Source organism: Petromyzon marinus, chromosome 17 (genome assembly GCF_048934315.1).
Source record: "Petromyzon marinus isolate PM22_M1 ecotype Great Lakes invasive population chromosome 17, UKy_Petmar_22M1.pri1.0, whole genome shotgun sequence".
NCBI lineage: Eukaryota > Metazoa > Chordata > Hyperoartia > Petromyzontiformes > Petromyzontidae > Petromyzon > Petromyzon marinus.
In genome coordinates this window covers 8,723,339-8,743,842 of record NC_133683.1, presented here as the reverse complement: position 1 = coordinate 8,743,842, position 20,504 = coordinate 8,723,339, and the positions used below count along the sequence as shown (strand labels likewise).

At 50.9% G+C, this 20,504-nt stretch overlaps 1 protein-coding gene across 11 annotated transcripts in view; it reads left to right on the top strand.

Moving 5' to 3' along the window:
- The window catches only part of LOC116943384 (uncharacterized), a 326,779-nt gene that overhangs the window by 258,069 nt on the left and 48,206 nt on the right, over window positions 1-20,504 (top strand). For 10 of the 11 annotated variants that reach the window (XM_076067590.1, XM_032956235.2, XM_032956227.2 and 7 more), the window contains one exon: window positions 15,837-15,902. The exons of the other annotated variant lie outside the window; for it this stretch is intronic. In XM_076067590.1, coding sequence (XP_075923705.1) covers window positions 15,837-15,902 — 66 coding nt within the window. The remainder of the gene's footprint in view (window positions 1-15,836; window positions 15,903-20,504) is intronic. 11 annotated transcript variants of the gene reach the window in all.

Genomic DNA, 20,504 nt, shown 5'->3' with positions numbered 1-20,504 from the left:
TGGTGGGGAGGCAAGGCCTTTTGGTGGATTTTGTCATCTGCAATTGCCCACGAAAATAAATCCATTGAGGCACAAAGCATTTGCGCATAGGTGCAGATAATAGTATCACCTTGCTACGCAACTCCTCTTTTCCACGAACAATCATGAAAGCTTTTTCCAGCTGGCCCCTGTCTGTGGATAATCGCTGCACGATTCATTTAGTCCACAACATTTTTTGCGAATAAGAGGAAGTCGCAAAAAGTGTGTGTGGCGTAGAGGCGTTGTGTGCGTGCCGTTCACCCACAGCTGTGGGCGGCATTGGCAGAGTTGAAACTGCGACAGCGGTAGAAACGTGATCAGCGTCTTCATCATAATATTCTTGCCCTCATGGTATCTTTCATCCTTTGTCCTCAACATCTTCTTTAGTAACAACAACACCATCATCACATCATCATTCTCATCATTAGCAGCAGGCACAGCAGCGGCATGTGCGGAGGGAAAGGAGACTAAGATACTCCGCTCTACACAGTAAGCCAGAACGCGTAGATAACAGTGTTAAAACTCACACACGCCATCACCGGGAGGTGGCAGTTCAGCGAGTGTGCATGTGAGTCCATCTGTGTGGAGTTATGAGCATTTGTTTGGGAGATTTTTCGATCGACGCCTAGCCCATGAGTTGTACAAAAGTGTGGCACGACGCGAGGGAGGACAGAGGAGTGTCTATATCCTCACAATCGTCGTCTTCCACATCAACACGTGGCTTTCTTTATAACCCGATTTGACTAAAGTAGGCCATGGCCGCCTGCCTAGATCATTCTCCATCCTGGGCAGAGTTGAGCTCTTTGGACTCGGGTCATAATAGACGAGTTGGGAGATCAGGCAGGATGGGCTTTTGGGCCTAGCATAGCTGAGCCTTCGCATTCGTTGCGTGGAAGACGAGAGCTGCGGGGTCACGCTGCTCAGGGCCAGTGTTGGGTCATGGCATTTTGTGAGCAGCGTCAATTATGTAAATGTATACTCTTTGGTTCTTTTGGTAGAGTCACGTAGGTATAAAATAAAATAAATCATGACATTTCGATCGCAATCCTCAGGCGGAAAAAATATAATCCAGCAGTGGAACTGCTGAACCAGCGAGAGAGCCTGGTTCAGCAGTGGAACCGCTGAACCAGCGAGAGAGCTGTTACAACAAGGAGGTTATATACGTGGCGATGGGCAAGCAAGCGGGGTCTGAGCTGGAAAGGAATTCCATCCACGGACGCAAGCACGTCAGTTGTGTTAATGGGGGAGATTAGGGAGAGAGGGATTAGGAAGGGAGATTAGCATAAATGGCTTCCGTCGCCTCATAAGAGTATCATGCCCGCATATGCGCACAACAGCAGTGTTAATGAGAGATTAGCACCATGAGAGTGCAATCCAAAGGACATGAACATGAGAGTGCAATCCAAAGGGCATGTGAGCATGAGAGTGCAATCCAAAGGACATGTGAGTTTGAGAGTGCAATCCAAAGGACATGTGGGCATGAGAGTGCAATCCAAAGGACATGTGAGAGATCTAAGAGAGAGGCATAGAGAGAGAGAAAGACACAGAGAGTCGGAAATAACAGCTGACATAGGCAGGTAGGATAGAAACATCACAGTCAGTTAAGATTTTACCTGGTTAATAACGTCCTTCCAATGATTGCTCAGTTTGTACCCATCTTCTCGGTTGAAGTTGTGTCTGTCTTTATTTATCTGGGAGGCTTCATGAACAAATCACTGAAGGTAGCCGGTAGGTTTGCAGAGTACCTCCGTCTTGGAAAAATCAATTTCGTGTGAGCCCACAGCATTAAATCAATGATCAGTAACGGCAGAGGTATTGGTCCTACTGTGTTTAGATCTGCCTTGTGTTCACGAACGCGGTCCGAGACATGCTGTTTCGTTTCCCCAATGTAACTGCTGCCACAACCACAACTCAGTTTGTAGACACCAGGGTATTGCATGTCAGGAATCACATCCTTTACAGATGGGATTAAATCACGGATTTTGTGTACTGTGTTGAAACGAACCTGGATCTTGTATTTGTTTAAGATTTTGGAAATCTTTTTGGTAACCCCTGCTATGTATAGTAAAGTGATGGTTTTGGTTGGATCCTCAGAAGGTTGTCTTCCCATGGCTGGGGAGGCAGCTTTGCGGATTGTATGGTCTGAGTATCCGTTCATCCTGAGGGCTTGGTGTACGTGCTCCAACTCACTACCTAGGTGGTGCTGGTCGGAGATGCAACGGGCCCTATGGTGTAGTGTTTTGATGAGGGAACTCGTCTGGGCTGGATGGTGGTGGGAGTCAAGCTTTAGATAGGCATCCGTGTGGGTGGCTTTCCTGTAGACCGAATGTCCCAACGAGCCATGAGATCTCTTCTCAATCAAAACATCCAGGAATGGTGGCTTGCCATCCTTTTCCACTTCCGTGGTGAATTGATAGGCGGGTGTATGAAATTGATGTGGTTGAGAAATTGGTTCAGTGCTGGCAGGCCATGTGGCCAGATGACGAACGTGTCATCTACGTATCTCTTCCACAAGGAAGGGACGTATGGTGGTTGTCTGGATGGCATCTGTCTCAAATTTCTCCATGAAAACATTCGCTACTACTGGCGATAAGGGAGAACCCATTGGGGTACCCTCATTTTGTTTGTAGAATGTACCATTCCAGGTGAAGTATGTGTTGGTAAGACAGTGCCTTACCAAAGTTGGTACATCTGGATTCTGTCCTTGTTGGACCAAGTCTTCAATGATTGCAATGGTATCAAGTACAGGTACATTGCTGAAGAGAGAGACTACATCGAAACTGACAAGCAAATCATCCGGAGACAGTGAGATTAACTTGATTAGAGAAACCAAGTGAGCTGAGTTAAGTACAGCTGAGGTGGACTTGCCCGTGAAAAGAAGCAGGGTCTCAGACAGAAATCGAGCCAGTTTGTAGGTGGGTGAGTTAATGGTGGAGGCCATCCTCTTTGTGGATTTTTGGAAGGCCATAAAATCTGGGTGGTCTAGCAGCCGAAGGTTTTAGGGAGCTCTGCTTGGTCTGATTGATTAGAGAAGTTGATTTAGTGATGATTTTGTTGTTTTTTGTGGCTAGGCGGTTGGTGGGATCTCTGTTGATTTTGGTATAGCTGCCATCATTAAGAAGGTCCTGAATTTTGTTGTTGTAAGTGTAAATGTACAAATATTCTGTTATCCAAGGTATTTTTAATTGGAAAGATTCCATTTGGCGTTGTTTGCCAAATCCTGCCTCTGCCTTACGCCTTTTGTCCAGCATAACCATGTGCATGTCTGTCTGTGCGTGCTCGTTCGCATGTGTGCTGGCGCCTGTACGTCGAAGCGAATACATCGACGCGCGACGACGTATGCGCATACGTTGACGACCGTACGTTGTCACGCGTATGTTAACGTGTGTGTATATGGGAGACTGGTCACTATGCCGCACTGCTGTCAGGGTTCGATTCTCGACCTTGACTTATCACAAGTAGCCGTGCAGCATCTGGCCTGAACTGGGCTTCCCCTAAGTTGGTTCAACTTAAAAAAATGAGCACCCTCTAGGGTTAGTGTACATCATCAGCACTGTCGAGACCAAGGCAGCAGACACGGTGCTTACCAAAATATTCCTTGGCGTGCGTTGCCAGCCTTGAGTGGTGCTTACATGCAGGATTAGTCAGTGTACAGTGAGGGAAAAAAGTATTTGATCCCCTGCTGATTTTGTACGTTTGCCCACTGACAAAGAAATGATCAGTCTCTAATTTTAATGGTAAGTTTATTTGAACAGTGAGAGACAGAATAACAACAACAAAATCCAGAAAAAGCATGTCAAAAATGTTATATTTGCATTTTAATGAGAGAAATAAGTATTTGACCCCCTCTCAATCAGAAAGATTTCTGGCTCCCAGGTGTCTTTTATACAGGTAACGAGCTGAGATTAGGAGCACACTCTTAAAGGGAGTGCTCCTAATCTCAGCTTGTTACCTGTATAAAAGACACCTATCCACAGAAGCAATCAATCAATCAGATTCCAAACTTTCCACCATGGCCAAGACCAAAGAGCTCTCCAAGGATGTCAGGGACAAGATTGTAGACCTACACATGGCTGGAATGGGCTACCAAATCATTGCCAAGCAGCTTGGTGAGAAGGTGACAACAGTTGGTGCGATTATTCGCAAATGGAAGAAACACAAAAGAACTGTCAATCTCCCTCGGCCTGGGGCTCCATGCAAGATCTCACCTCGTGGAGTTGCAATGATCATGAGAACGGTGAGGAATCAGCCCAGAACTACACGGGAGGATCTTGTCAATGATCTCAAGGCAGCTGGGCCCATAGTTACCAAGAAAACAATTGGTAACACACTACGTCGTGAAGGACTGAAATCCTGCAGCGCCCGCAAAGTCCCCCTGCTCAAGAAAGCATAAATATACATGCCCGTCTGAAGTTTGCCAGTGAACATCTGAATGATTCAGAGGACAACTGGGTGAAAGTGTTGTGGTCAGATGAGACCAAAATGGAGCTCTTTGGCATCAACTCAACTCGCCGTGTTTGAAGGAGGAGGAATGCTGCCTATGACCCCAAGAACACCATCCCCACCGTCAAACATGCTTTGGGGGTGTTTTTCTGCTAAGGGGACAGGACAACTTCACCGCATCAAAGGGATGATGGATGGGGCCATGTACCGTAAAATCTTGGGTGAGAACCTGCTTCCCTCAGCCAGGGCATTGAAAATGGTTCGTGGATGGGTATTCCAGCATGACAGTGACCCAAAACACACGGCCAAGGCAACAAAGGAGTGGCTCAAGAAGAAGCACATTAAGGTCCTGGAGTGGCCTAGTCAGTCTCCAGACCTTAATCCTATAGAAAATCTGTGGAGGGAGCTGAAGGTTCGAGTTGCCAAACGTCAGCTTCGAAACCTTAATGACTTGGAGAAGATCTGCAAAGAGAAGTGGGACAAAATCCCTCCTGAGATGTGTGCAAACCTGGTGGCCAACTACAAGAAACGTCTGACCTCTGTGATTGTCAACAAGGGTTTTGCCACCAAGTACTAAGTCATGTTTTGCAGAGGGGTCAAATACTTATTTCCCTCATTAAAATGCAAATCAATTTATAACATTTTTGACATGCGTTTTTCTGGATTTTTTTGTTGTTATTCTGCCTCTCACTGTTCAAATAAACCTACCATTAAAATTATAGACTGATCATTTCTTTGTCAGTGAGCAAACGTACAAAATCAGCAGGGGATCAAATACTTTTTTCCCTCACTGTAGGTGCATGTGTATGTGACTGTGGGGAGCGGTAGTGTAGCAGTTAGTGCGCTGTGCTACGAACCTGGCGACCCAGGTTCGATTCCCGCTCACGGCCAACACCAGTGACGATTATCTGAACCGGTCCTGGGCCTCCCTTAGGTCGACTCAGCCTCAAATGAGTACCTGGTGCGATATGTAAACATCTCCACTAGGGAGACAAAGGCGGCCGGGCGTGGTGTTGGCCACCCACCCACTCGTGTGCCGTGCCGGCCTTTATAGGTGTCGCTAACAGCACTTGCCCCTACAGTCTGTGAAGGCTATATGTGACTGCACTTTGTGGGGAGCGGTAGTGTAGTGGTTAGCGCGCTGCGCTGCGAACCTGGGGACCTGAGTTCGATTCCAGCTCATGGCCAGCGCCAGTGACGATTATCTGAACCGGTCCTAGGCCTCCCTTAGGTCGACTCAGCCTCAAATGAGCACCTGGTGCAGTGTGTAAACATTGGCTCTAGAGAGATAAAGGCGGCTGGACATGGTGCTGTCCACCCACCCCCTCGTATCCCATGCCGGCCTTCATAGGTGCTCGCTAACAGCACTTGCCCCAACAGTTTACAGGCTATACGGGCTATCTTTGTCTTTGTGCTTCAATAATAATGGATTAACGCTGTTAGATTTCTCTTCAGCCCATGGCCTCGTAATAACAACACACTGCTCCATCGCTGGTGCATCCACACGTGCTGGTTGCACGCCGGCTACAAACAAAAATGTCCGGCAAATGTAGTGAAGGGAACCGGGAATGTGAGCCAACGTCGTTCATGCCAGGCTGTACCATGGAGCTGATCTGTCCACTGACCATTGGCTTGTCATCTGTAAGATGTGCCGACTATTCTTCACGGTGTGGGTGGGCATCCACCTAGGACCCCATCATTCAGACCTGCAATAGCCGAGTGTTCATCCAGCAGTGAAGGTTGCAAATGATGATTTGATCATTGTTCTGCAACTGGCCTGGGTGATTTTTTCCCCCGATCCTCCTGATGTTTTTCTTGGCGTGCAACAATGATGTCTTCTGACTGCTACATGAATGAACATCATTTTAACAATATTGTTCCATTGTTGTAAGAATTTTACTTAAATAAAAGGTACAATGGGGAGTCTAAACACTACCTGGGTGAGGTTAAGAGATGGCTTCCTCCCGATCTAGCATGTTAAGCGTGTTGATGATTGTATAATTGCCGCTCACTTAGAGAAAGAGTTTGAGGCTCTGATGCTGAATCTGGAGCTGGTCAAATAGAGGTGGGGTCTTACTCTCATCAATCACTCCACCCCCTCAACCGTGCGTGAGTAATGGAGCAGTTGTGTAGAGAGTAGAAGAGTTCCCGTACTTGGCATGCGTGCTCATGACCACCTCTGGTTTGGCACACAAAATTCTCTGTCCTCTCGGTCACAATTACGACCACTCTTCTCTACGCTTGTAAAACGTGGACCACCTTCGTAGGAACAGCTGTGCCGGCAGGAAACATTCCAACTGCCTGCCTGCGATATGTCCTAGTTTTAATCGGACTGGTTTGTGCGAGGAGCTCACACGTCATTGGAAGATCTCAACGCGGTCCCGTGAGTAATCTCCTCCGACAGGTCAAGGCTGCCTTAACTGGGTCATACGGCGTGCCCCAAACAGCTTCTGTTTGGGCGGACAGAGGCGGCTCAAACGGTGTGGCAGGGCTATAAAAGCAACAGGCTGATGTGGTATGAGGAGGATTTGTATCGCTTAAAGTAATCTGTGGTCTCACCGATGACTGGTAACAGTGTTGTCAAGATTTGACTCTGTGGAAGAGCCTCACGAAGGCCACTTTTGAGAGGCAATCGCCCTCCATCACCCTCCAGTAATAACGAAGAGCAGAGGAGTGACGCTCACAAAATTCAAGCAAGAGCGCTGGGTGACTATAACACAGCAATTTGGCACAGTGGGGAGCATAGGTGATGCTTTTGTTAGCCATCTCAGTCAGTCAACCTGAAGCACCTTGAGTCTGCCCTATGACCCCTTGCAAGCGACCTTTCAATTTCACGTGGCCTCAAAGTGCACTAAGCCTGGCACAAGCGCCATGACAATGCCTCTGCCGTGTAGTCGTAGTGAATGGCAGTTGTTGGTGCCTCTTGACATAGACAGGCTCTACTTAATAGGCTGCTTTGCTGGTTTTTGCTTTTATTTGGGAGTTGTACGGAAATTATGGCTGCACTCTAAAATAAGTAAATAAGAGAATTGGCGACACAGAGAGATACCATTGATACAAAATCAAAGCAATTTTTTCGTGACTTCTAGTGTGAATCAAAGACACACTTATGCCAGCATCCCACACTGCCGGCTTTTGCAGCCAAGGAGGTCACTGCAGATGTCTGCCTTGTAGGGTAGCGGTACATCGCACCGCAGATAGCGCCTGCCAGAGTGAGACAGAGCAGCGACGGACTGCTCTCATGCAGTGCAGTGTACAGCCACTCTGCCTCGACGATTCCTAATGAGGGTAAGTCTCAATCACAATAAGCGTGTAGGCCTGTGGGACTATACCGTTACCGATGATCGCTGATAAGGGTGAATCCGATACACAGTTGTTATGTCGTGATGCACCGATGGTTCCAGATTCACACACTATAAGAGGATCTTGCCGACGTGTGCCATATTGACCATGTGACAGCATCGTCCAGTACCGTTGTTGAAGCCCCGAGTTTGATTCCGTTTCAGCTGCCCACAATAAAAGTGGGTTATAAAGTAATTGCCAATTGATGGTAACTCACGACTGCACACAAAAAAAAAAGTTTAATAAATTTAGATTGGTCACTTAATGTAGCCTGGCCCGTTAGAATTAACTGCACACGTGTGCAGTTGCTAAGCAGCATGGAGCATAAACCCAGAATCGTGCGCATGCACGCTCAGGGTGTGTGACCTCACTTACGTTGTTGTGTGAACATATAGCTGCTGTTACTCCTTCTTCTTGCATATGGTGGAGTGAACAGCTGAACAGCAACAAAAATGTATATATCCACGTCTGAAAGGCACGTGATCGCTTCAGGTGAGACTTTATTATTTGCGAGGTTCCCGGTGGGTCACAATTGGGGGCCCCCTTATGGCTTAGTCCGGGTCTCCACACACCCTAACCAAACCTTATATAGCTACCCGCGTATCGCCACACTAAATCACCCGATGCCAAGCCTGGATTGCTTTTTGGGTGAGAGCGTCACTAATACCCAGCGAAGGTGATCATGTGTTGGATGATTGGAATGATGGGTAAAGTGAACTCCTGCTCAGGAAGAAGTACATACGCCATATTGAGTGTGAAAACCTTTTAGAGAGACCTCTATTCAATAAAACCCCCGTTGAAGAATCCCTATTGTAGTAAAAGCTCAACACATTCGTCAGTAAGCGTGCCATAAAATAAGGAAAAATATTTATTAGGTGACGTTTTGGGGCCATTAGCTCTTCCTCATGTGCCATGTAGAAGGGCTATTGCCTGAAACATCGCCTATTACAGACACTTGCTGTTGTAGTCGGTGAGTGGTGTGGGTGGGTATGAGGACAGGCCGATGGGAATGATGCTACAGCGCTCACGATGACAGCGCTCGCCTCGCCAGCGCTCGCTGTGACGGCACTCGGTGTGACGGTGCTCGGTGTGACGGCGCTCGGTGTGACGGCGCTCGGTGTGACGGCGCTCGGTGTGATGGCGCTCGGTGTGATGGTGCTTGGTGTAACTGCGCTTGCGAGTGGCCGTATAACGTGCTGAGCTGCGGACGATGGTGTAAACGCGATGGTGTAAACGCGATGCTTTTTCCCAAAAAGTCCAAAGTGCGCGGAGCTTCGCCTGCGGTTTGGCCCAGCACAAGGGAAACTTTATTTAAGGCATCTGTCTCTTTCAGCATCCAAACTCCCGACTATATTTAACGTTTTCCCCGACCCCGTTCATTTCCACACATTTCATCCCCAAGTGGAAAGACAAAATCACGCGTTTGAGACGTCCGCCATCATTCACTTTCTTTGTTGCTTTTTGTCTTTGGGTTATGGCTCGGGGAGATTTTTTTTTTATTCAGCTGCACTTCTGTGGGCTCATTGGCTGCGTTTCACGTGGCCTGAACACACTGCAGGACGGTCCATGAGTGATTACAAAATATGACTGTGTAGTTGTGACAAGTATTCTGAAGTCCAGTTGAATGACCACTGAAGAATGTGTGTGTGATTCGCTGGCCTTCAAAGGCTTTTGAAGCCTGATCATTGGACCAGTCTGGAGCTCCCTGAGTGTCCGTATGAAGTATAACAAGAGAGTAGCGTAGCTGCATTCAGATTCACATTTCAGTTTGTGCTGGGCGCTGGTGACGATGCTTTCACGTCTCTTATCCGTCACAGTGAAGGCGGGGGGTTGGTGGATCGCACCATCTCCTGGCGTGGCTAGGGTATGGCAGCACAGCAAGTGGATTAATTTCCAACTCTATGGAGATATAGTGTTACCTCCATCACACGTGTGGGTTTTCTCAGGGTGCTTCATATTTCATCCCAAACGTAGAAACATTCATGGATTTGGCCAAACATCCCAACGTAGGACTTCAGAGCTTGGACAATTGTTGCCACCGGTCCTGCCTGACTTCCCGTTTGTCTGGTTTCCTGCCCCTCTTGATCAGAGAACAAAAACTGGTTGTTTGAAATCCTTAATGATCATTAATACGAACTGGGCAATGCGATTTCTGACTTGGGGGACTTGTAGACAATTCCAACCGCTCCCGCCCTGATGATAACCTGAGTGCGGTGAATCCAGTATGGCGGCCGCATCTCATGATCACGTGCCGTGATTTCACCTGAGAAGCTCCACTCGACCTTCACACCCACCCACGCACGCACACATGTCAGCTTGCCAACTTTGAGCACCTCTTCGCTTTTTATAATCCTCACGGTCTCTCGTGCGCCTCGTTCTTTTTCGTGAGCGGTGTCAATTAACCTCTTGGCTCGGCGCTCCGTGAGTCTATCCCTGCTTCGGAACGGAAACTGCTCCTGGGAGAGAGTCGCTCCTGGCGGCGGCGGCCCTGGCATCCGTGGGGCTCCATTCCTATGAGTGACGTCGTTGATTCCCGGGCGCACTCACTAGGCTGCGTCTCTTATGCTTAGCTGTGACATGGCTGCTACTCCCTCCCTCCCACACGGAGGGAGCTACCGCTCCCGTCGAGTCACCTAGCGTCCCCTGCATCTGGATTACCTGCACGGCGTCCCCTGTATCGGTATTACCGGCACGGCATCCCCTACATCTTCATTACCAGCATAGCGTCCCCTGTATCGGTGTTACTGGCATGGCGTCTCCTGGATCTGCGTTACCGGCACGGCGTCCCCTGCATCTGCGTTACCGGCACGCACGCCCTATTGCTTTGAATAAGGGTCGTTAAAACAAAAACTGGTTAACCGGTGACCTTTTTAACAATTTTGTTACTGGCTCTCTGAGAGCCAGGAAGCGATGACCATTTCCAGTGGAATTTAGTCCTCAGTGGCGTGATTACCAGAAACCGATTGACACAAACCGGCGTGGCACATTTGCCCTCATTCCTCCTTTACGAGGTGGAGGTTCAACCCCGTAGTTGCTGCCCACGCCACCACTGGCAGAAGGGCCTCCACTGGCGGGAGCTTCTTAGAGGGGTATTTGGTCTACTCTTCCACACTGACCAGACGTCACGGAAGAGGTGGGCCTACTCACACATTATCTCACCACACGTGCGGCCTCCCGATCGACTAATTTTGCTGGGTGGGCAAATATTTACGAACGTGCGGAAAATGTATGCTTTTTTCTCGTTTCTTAATTTTTCGACAGGTAATGCAAAAAAATGTTAACGACGCAAGTGTGAATGCAACATCAAGTGGCAGAGTTGAGCCTCCCATAAAATCGCGTCGCTCGCGCTAGCAGTCTCTTGTTACGACAGACGTGCAAATGTTTGCCATGCAAGTCACTTCTCACAAAAATCAGAAAGAAACAAGAGGTGGTGGTTAAGTGACGTGCGATCGCTGCGTGCACGGTCGCACAACGTATATTCGCTGTGCGCCGCAATACAAACGCGTGATTATACCTTGTAGTTGGAACGCAAAATTAAGATTTAACTGTTTCCACAACCGAGGTTTTTAAGACCAAGTGCATCGCCACAAAGCTGCCTGAGCCAGAGTAAAACGTTACGTGTTTAGGATGCTTACGAATTTATTGAAACAAAGCCCACGGACTTAACGGCCAAAGGCACGTCTGGGGCTTTTAGGGTTCAGTGGAAACTTGTAGCCCTACAGAGCCAACCCAAGGCATATTTAATATTGCTAGGGCTTGGATCTAAATGCCCAGACACATTTAGGAATAGGGTGCTTGCTGCAGCTCCTGTTTCACGTCGCATCCCCTGAGCACCTTGCATCCCCCCCTTGTTCTGCTCGCTAAATGGCTTTTTCTGGACGTAACACGGCCATCGATTTGCTCGACAGATACAATTTTATTCTTCCGCCAATTGACGGAACAGGGAGCGTGAGCCCTTGCTTGCTCTCTCCACTGCGCTCCCCGTCACCTCCGTTTCCGCAAAGCCGGACGCGATGGGGAGAACCAGCGTGTGAGGCGCGCTTGGAGAGATGTCTCTCCCTTCACGTATTTTGCGCGCCGTGGATCCATTCAGCCTTCTCTGCCCCCTCACTTTAATCTGCCTCTCCGGCTCTAATCGGTGCGTGCCCGTATCCTTCCGTCGGCATGTTGGGGTCACCGCGGCGAACCCCGCTTTTCCACTACCCTCGTGGTTTCACCCCCAGGGTGAATTCATTAAGCGACAGATGTGTCACGATTCAAAGAGTCAATAAATCGTCATCATTCGATGTCATAGTCCAATTCACAAATGGAATACTCCATTTATCTTTGCGGTGCGTGGAGAATTGATGGCGGTACGAATTCATAATGGTCTACGGTGGTGTAAACATATACGAGTGGAAAGCCGCTTATTTTTCACGTACAGTCCGATGCCTGTGTCCTGGGCGTAAGAATCGGGTTCAGTCAATGAATAAATCACGTCCCTGAATATCGTCTCATGTTCCCCTCCATGGAGATGTACCTGCCAAACACAGGTGCATAGGTGCCACACAGGCCATGCTGTAGGTGCCACACAGACCGTGCTGCAGGTGCCACAGACTGGACTGTTATGCGGCACATGTGATTTTACCATTAACATTTTTAAATTTACGTTTTATTCTTTGGCTGTCTGTTCGTGTCTGCTCTGGGAATGACCCGACCATACGGTAGACTCATTCAATTAATTCTCCTTTATTTAGCCAGCCAATAGGCCTCTTGAGATTCACTGTATCTGTTGCAATGGAGACCTTGGTATGGTGTGTATGCAGAGGAGTTGCAGTAATCATTAATGACTCAAATAAAAAAAAGTTGCCCTTGTTCAAACCCATAACCTTAATAGTTACGAGAGACTAGTTGAAAATAGACATTGCTATGGCAGGGACCAGTTAATCCTTAGGATAACTCCCCTTGACTGTGCTAGGGAGAGCAGACTCACCAGGGAGCATGCGCGTCACCGACCCACGGCAGACAACGCTGTTCGAGTCGACTGTTGTCAGGATTTCAAACTCACAATCTCACGGTGACGAGTGTTTGCCGTTTAACCAACTCTCCATCCTGACTGATCTCAGAGGAGTAGACGTTATGAATTAAAATCTCCGCTTGGGCACGACTTTATCTCTCCTTTGCTTTCAATAAAATGAGCACCTTCGCCCCACGGACCCATGGATTATCCTCGCATGCTTAGGGCCACCACTACAGAAGAGTTCTGCCGCATGTCCTCTGTGAGCAGAGGATCACTTCCATGTTTATCCTGCCCAGGTAGTGAGGCAGCAGCAGCAGGGCTCCCAGTGACCAGGTAGTAAGGGGAGCCATGGTGGCTCGGAGATGTTGACTGCCTCACCTGATATACAGGAGGTCATGGGTTTGCTTGTTCTCACGTGGATTTTTTCCAGGTCCTCCGATTTTTCCCTTCACATTTCAAATCACACGTTTAGAGTATTTGGCTGTTATAAATTTCCACATGATGACAAGCCAATTCGTTGAGCTATCATTTGTGATAGCCAGGTCGCTTCTGAAAAAGAGCTGTATAGCTCAGTGGGGCCTTACCTGGTAAAATAAAATTTAATTAAAAGTTTCGTTTATAGAGTTCAAATCCTGGTCAAGGATGGCCAGACCTTATAGTCATCATCATCATCAGTGTAACTGAAGTTGATGAAATGGGCTACTGAGGCTCAGCGGTTGTGATCAATTGATTGCTGAGAGATTCGGCCCTGCCTGTAAAAAAAAGAAAAGAGGAATTCTCTCATCCTAATGAAGTAGACACTGGTTTGGGCTTTAAAAAAATCAAGTGGCTTCAGTCTGCAGAGTGAGTTTGTGTCTCAGATGTTGAAGATTTACTGGTGTCCAGTCACAAGCAGGGGGCAGGGCCGGAGCCTCAGCGACATGATCTGTGAAATGTCACAGGCGAGGCCGACAGGTTTCGCACAGTTAAAGTGACAGGTTTGGAGGCGACAGGGTTGAAGGTAGTGGAGTTAGTTCTTTTCGAATGGCGTGTCTTTCTATCTCTCTTTATGTGCCTGAATGTACATGTCTTCGTGAGTGTGTGTGCGTCTGTGTGCCGGTGTGTGTGTCCGTGTGATTTTGTGTATCTGTGGGTGTGCCGGAGTCTGTAGGTTGTTTCTTGTGTTGTTTTGAGAGTGTTTTTGTGTTGTTGTGGGGAGCGGTGGTGCAGCGGTTAGCGGTGAGCTCCTCCTGCAGGTGAGGTTGCATTGGCAGGGTCATGTAGCCTACATCCTTAGCAACTGCATACCCAAACAGCTTTTGTTGGGCCGGGTAGAGGGGGTAAAACGGGCGCGGCACGAGCTCGAGAAGAGATGGGATTATGTGGTATGAGAGGATATGGAGCTGAGTGGACTTGCTAATGACTGGTACTAGCGGTGTCAAGATCGGTCTCTGTGGAGGAGGCTCGTGAAGGACGCTACTGGGCTGGAAACAGTCGCCCTCCAACAACAACAGAGGACAAAGAAACGTATCTCAAAACAATGAAGTGTAGCGCCGGGCGGCTAAAGCCCAGAAAGTTGGTATAGTAGGGGGGATAGCTGGTGCAACTGCCAGTCATCTCAGTCAACCCATGGCACCTGAGTCTGTCCTGTGACCTCCTGCCAGCGAGCCTTTGACGATTCACGTGGCCTCAAAGTGCACCTAGCCTGGCGCAAGCACCGTAGTGATGTCACTGCCACTTAGTGGCAAATGGGGGTTATTGTTTGTGCATGTGTGGGGCACCTTGTGTGTTGTGCGCGTGTGTGGAGTGTTGTGTGTGTGTGCAGTGTTTGTGTGTGGACTGTTGTGCATGTGTGTGTGTGGAGTGTTGTGTAGACTGTCATGCGTGTGTGGAGTGGGGATGGGCGTGATCTGTGGACATGTGGTGCTGTGCTGCCCTCTTTTGGTTGGTAGAGAAGTTCCGACCTTGATCCGCAGGCGAGCGCGAGGGTTACCCCATTGGCGGGGGGTTCCTTTTCAGGATCAAAAAGCCAAGTCTTATTCAACGTGAACTCCGCGTGGCAACCAGAGTGGCGCAGTGCTCACCCTCGTGCCTCAGCAGCAAGAGCCTGGGTTCTACGTGGAGTTCGAATTTTATTCTCCCAACATCATGTCAGTTGCACCTTCGGCATCATGGCCAATGGGGGCCACCCATTCAAAACGTCCGCATAGCAGACAACTACTCTTCTAAGATCCTGTCACGTGGCCCTGCATCACACGAGAGGGGGTCCCAGCATTTACCACCTCTCTTGCTGCGTAGAAGTCTGTGTCGTGTGGCAATCAAATATATTTTTCTTCTTTCTCGTCGTCATTCTAACAATTGCAATTTATCTACATTAATAGAAAATCGAAAGTATTGCAGCATTATCTATGGGACTTTTTTTGCTGGTATCAAAAATGATAAAATTATTGGAACATGATTTTTGCCACAAGTGTGTGTGGTTAAATTTCGATTTAAAGCTTTCGTGACTGCAAGGATTCATCTTCTTTGGTTCTTTCGGTAAAGTCACGTAGAATGAGAATAAAATAATAAATTGATTTATTATTGTGTTATTTTATTTTATCAATTTATTATTTTATTCTCATTCTACGTGACTTTACCGAAAGAACCAAAGAAGATGTGTGTGGTTAATACAGACTTGTTTGAGTATCTTAACACCTCCTGTTTTATTGCCGGAAAGGGTAAAAGCTATTCTTATTTTTTCATCATTTATTATGTCATTCTTTTTCTGCGGTCATTCGTGATGGGACTGAGGCCAGTGACTCGTTAAATTGAGAGCCCAGTCTAATCACTGGCAGCCAGAATGCTGATTCGACCCGGGATCTCGGCAGTGCCGGGTACCTGTAGTGACCCCTGAGACCACCCCTGCGAACTGCAGGCATCGCAGGGGCGGTGGTGGCGGTGGTGATGGCAGTGGTGTTGGCGGCGGTGGTGGTGGTGCGAGCGCTGCATGCAGAGAGAGGCGGTTGCAGACAACGCACGGGGGGAGCTCACGCTGCCGTGCGCTCTGTTTCAGAGTCGGACGTCGCTGCTGCTGCTGCCATAATGCTTCTGACAGCATCGAGGGATGGCGCGGAAGAGGGTGAGACTCACTACTCATCCCTCGCATCCCTCACCCAGTGGCTCCATCACCCAGTGTCTCCCTCACCCAGTGTCTCCCTCACCCTGTGTCTCTCTCACCCGGTGTCTCCCTCACCCATTGTCTCTCTCACCCAGTGTCTCCCTCACCCAGGGTCTCCCTCACCCTGTGTCTCCCTCACCCGGTGTCTCCCTCACCCTGTGTCTCCCTCACCCAGTGTCTCCCTCACCCAGTGTCTCCCTCACCCAGTGTCTCCCGCACCCTGTGTCTCCCTCACCCTGTGTCTCCCTCACCCAGTGTCTCCCTCACCCAGTGTCTCCCTCACTCTGTCTCCCTCACCCTGTGTCTCCCTCACCCTGTGTCTCCTTCACCCGGTGTCTCCCTCACCCAGTGTCTCCCTCCCTCACTCTGTCTCCCACCTCCTGTGTCTCCCTCACCTAGTGTCTCCCTCACCCTGTGTCTCCCTGATCTTGTGTCTCCCTCACCCAGTGTCTCCATGACTCAGTGGCTCCCTCACCCAGTGTCTCCTTCACCCAGTGTCTCCCTCATCCTGTATCTCCCTCACCCTGTGTCTCCCTCACCCAGTGTCTCCTTCATTCTGTGTCTCCCTCACCCTGTGTCTCCCTCACCCTGTGTCTACCTCACCCAGTGTCTCCCTCACCCTGTGTCTCCTTCATCCAGTGTCTCCCTCACCCAGCGTCTCCCTCACCCAGTGTCTCCCTCACCCTGTGTCTCCCTCACCCTGTGTCTCCCTCACCCAGTGTCTCCCTCACCCTGTGTCTCCTTCATCCTGTATCTCCCTCACCCTGTGTCTCCCTCACCCAGTGTCTCCTTCATCCAGTGTCTCCCTCACCCAGCGTCTCCCTCACCCAGTGTCTCCCTCACCCTGTGTCTCCCTCACCGTGTCTCCCTCACCCTGTGTCTCCTTCATTCTGTATCTCCCTCACCCAGTGTCTCCCTCACCCTGTGTCTCCCTCACCCTGTGTCTCCGTCACCCTGTGTCTCCCTCACCCTGTGTCTACCTCACCCAGTGTCTCCCTCACCCTGTGTCTCCTTCATCCAGTGTCTACCTCACCCAGCGTCTCCATCACCCTGTGTCTCCTTCACCCTGTGTCGCCTTCATCCGGTGTCTCTCTCACCCAGTGTCTCCATCCCTCACTATGTGTCTCTCACCTCCTCTGTCTCCCTCACCCAGTGTCTCCCTCACCCTGTGTCTCCCTCACCTTGTGTCTCTCTCACCCAGTGTCTCCCTCACCCTGTGTCTCCCTCGCCCAGTGTCTCCCTCACCCTGTGTCTCCCTCACCCAGTGTCTCCCTCACCCTGTGTCTCCCTCACCCGGTGTCTCCCTCACCCTGTGTCTCCCTCACCCAGTGTCTCCCTCACCCTGTGTCTCCCTCACCCAGTGTCTCCCTCACCCTGTGTCTCCCTCACCCAGTGTCTCCCTCACTCTGTCTCCCTCACCCTGTGTCTCCCTCACCCTGTGTCTCCTTCACCCGGTGTCTCCCTCACCCAGTGTCTCCCTCACTCACTCTGTCTCCCACCTCCTGTGTCTCCCTCACCTAGTGTCTTCCTCACCCTGTGTCTCCCTCATCTTGTGTCTCCCTCACCCAGTGTCTCCATCACTCAGTGGCTAACTCACCCAGTGTCTCCTTCACCCGGTGTCTCCCTCATCCTGTATCTCCCTCACCCTGTGTCTCCCTAACCCAGTGTCTCCTTCATTCTGTGTCTCCCTCACCCTGTGTCTCCCTCACCCTGTGTCTACCTCACCCAGTGTCTCCCTCACCTTGTGTCTCCTTCATCCAGTGTCTCCCTCAACCAGCGTCTCCCTCACCCAGTGTCTCCCTCACCCTGTGTCTCCCTCACCCTGTGTCTCCCTCACCCAGTGTCTCCCTCACCCTGTGTCTCCTTCATCCAGTGTCTCCCTCAACCAGCGTCTCCCTCACCCAGTGTCTCCCTCACTCTGTCTCCCTCACCCTGTGTCTCCCTCACCCTGTGTCTCCTTCACCCGGTGTCTCCCTCACCCAGTGTCTCCCTCCCTCACTCTGTCTCCCACCTCCTGTGTCTCCCTCACCTAGTGTCTCCCTCACCCTGTGTCTCCCTGATCTTGTGTCTCCCTCACCCAGTGTCTCCATGACTCAGTGGCTCCCTCACCCAGTGTCTCCTTCACCCAGTGTCTCCCTCATCCTGTATCTCCCTCACCCTGTGTCTCCCTCACCCAGTGTCTCCTTCATTCTGTGTCTCCCTCACCCTGTGTCTCCCTCACCCTGTGTCTACCTCACCCAGTGTCTCCCTCACCCTGTGTCTCCTTCATCCAGTGTCTCCCTCACCCAGCGTCTCCCTCACCCAGTGTCTCCCTCACCCAGTGTCTCCCTCACCCTGTGTCTCCCTCACCCAGTGTCTCCCTCACCCTGTGTCTCCTTCATCCTGTATCTCCCTCACCCTGTGTCTCCCTAACCCAGTGTCTCCTTCATTCTGTGTCTCCCTCACCCTGTGTCTCCCTCACCCTGTGTCTACCTCACCCAGTGTCTCCCTCACCTTGTGTCTCCTTCATCCAGTGTCTCCCTCAACCAGCGTCTCCCTCACCCAGTGTCTCCCTCACCCTGTGTCTCCCTCACCCTGTGTCTCCCTCACCCAGTGTCTCCCTCACCCTGTGTCTCCTTCATCCAGTGTCTCCCTCAACCAGCGTCTCCCTCACCCAGTGTCTCCCTCACTCTGTCTCCCTCACCCTGTGTCTCCCTCACCCTGTGTCTCCTTCACCCGGTGTCTCCCTCACCCAGTGTCTCCCTCCCTCACTCTGTCTCCCACCTCCTGTGTCTCCCTCACCTAGTGTCTCCCTCACCCTGTGTCTCCCTGATCTTGTGTCTCCCTCACCCAGTGTCTCCATGACTCAGTGGCTCCCTCACCCAGTGTCTCCTTCACCCAGTGTCTCCCTCATCCTGTATCTCCCTCACCCTGTGTCTCCCTCACCCAGTGTCTCCTTCATTCTGTGTCTCCCTCACCCTGTGTCTCCCTCACCCTGTGTCTACCTCACCCAGTGTCTCCCTCACCCTGTGTCTCCTTCATCCAGTGTCTCCCTCACCCAGCGTCTCCCTCACCCAGTGTCTCCCTCACCCTGTGTCTCCCTCACCCTGTGTCTCCCTCACCCAGTGTCTCCCTCACCCTGTGTCTCCTTCATCCTGTATCTCCCTCACCCTGTGTCTCCCTCACCCAGTGTCTCCTTCATCCAGTGTCTCCCTCACCCAGCGTCTCCCTCACCCAGTGTCTCCCTCACCCTGTGTCTCCCTCACCGTGTCTCCCTCACCCTGTGTCTCCTTCATTCTGTATCTCCCTCACCCAGTGTCTCCCTCACCCTGTGTCTCCCTCACCCTGTGTCTCCGTCACCCTGTGTCTCCCTCACCCTGTGTCTACCTCACCCAGTGTCTCCCTCACCCTGTGTCTCCTTCATCCAGTGTCTACCTCACCCAGCGTCTCCATCACCCTGTGTCTCCTTCACCCTGTGTCTCCTTCATCCGGTGTCTCTCTCACCCAGTGTCTCCATCCCTCACTATGTGTCTCTCACCTCCTCTGTCTCCCTCACCCAGTGTCTCCCTCACCCTGTGTCTCCCTCACCTTGTGTCTCTCTCACCCAGTGTCTCCCTCACCCTGTGTCTCCCTCGCCCAGTGTCTCCCTCACCCTGTGTCTCCCTCACCCAGTGTCTCCCTCACCCTGTGTCTCCCTCACCCGGTGTCTCCCTCACCCTGTGTCTCCCTCACCCAGTGTCTCCCTCACCCTGTGTCTCCCTCACCCAGTGTCTCCCTCACCCTGTGTCTCCCTCACCCAGTGTCTCCCTCACTCTGTCTCCCTCACCCTGTGTCTCCCTCACCCTGTGTCTCCTTCACCCGGTGTCTCCCTCACCCAGTGTCTCCCTCACTCACTCTGTCTCCCACCTCCTGTGTCTCCCTCACCTAGTGTCTTCCTCACCCTGTGTCTCCCTCATCTTGTGTCTCCCTCACCCAGTGTCTCCATCACTCATTGGCTAACTCACCCAGTGTCTCCTTCACCCGGTGTCTCCCTCATCCTGTATCTCCCTCACCCTGTGTCTCCCTAACCCAGTGTCTCCTTCATTCTGTGTCTCCCTCACCCTGTGTCTCCCTCACCCTGTGTCTACCTCACCCAGTGTCTCCCTCACCTTGTGTCTCCTTCATCCAGTGTCTCCCTCAACCAGCGTCTCCCTCACCCAGTGTCTCCCTCACCCTGTGTCTCCCTCACCCTGTGTCTCCCTCACCCAGTGTCTCCCTCACCCTGTGTCTCCTTCATCCAGTGTCTCCCTCAACCAGCGTCTCCCTCACCCAGTGTCTCCCTCACCCTGTGTCTCCCTCACCCTGTGTCTCCCTCACCCAGTGTCTCCCTCACCCTGTGTCTCCTTCATCCTGTATCTCCCTCACCCTGTGTCTCCCTCACCCAGCGTCTCCCTCACCCAGTGTCTCCCTCATCCTGTGTCTCCCTCACCCTGTGTCTCCCTCACCCAGCGTCTCCCTCACCCAGTGTCTCCCTCACCCTGTGTCTCCCTCACCCTGTGTCTCCGTCACCCTGTGTCTCCCTCACCCTGTGTCTACCTCAGCCAG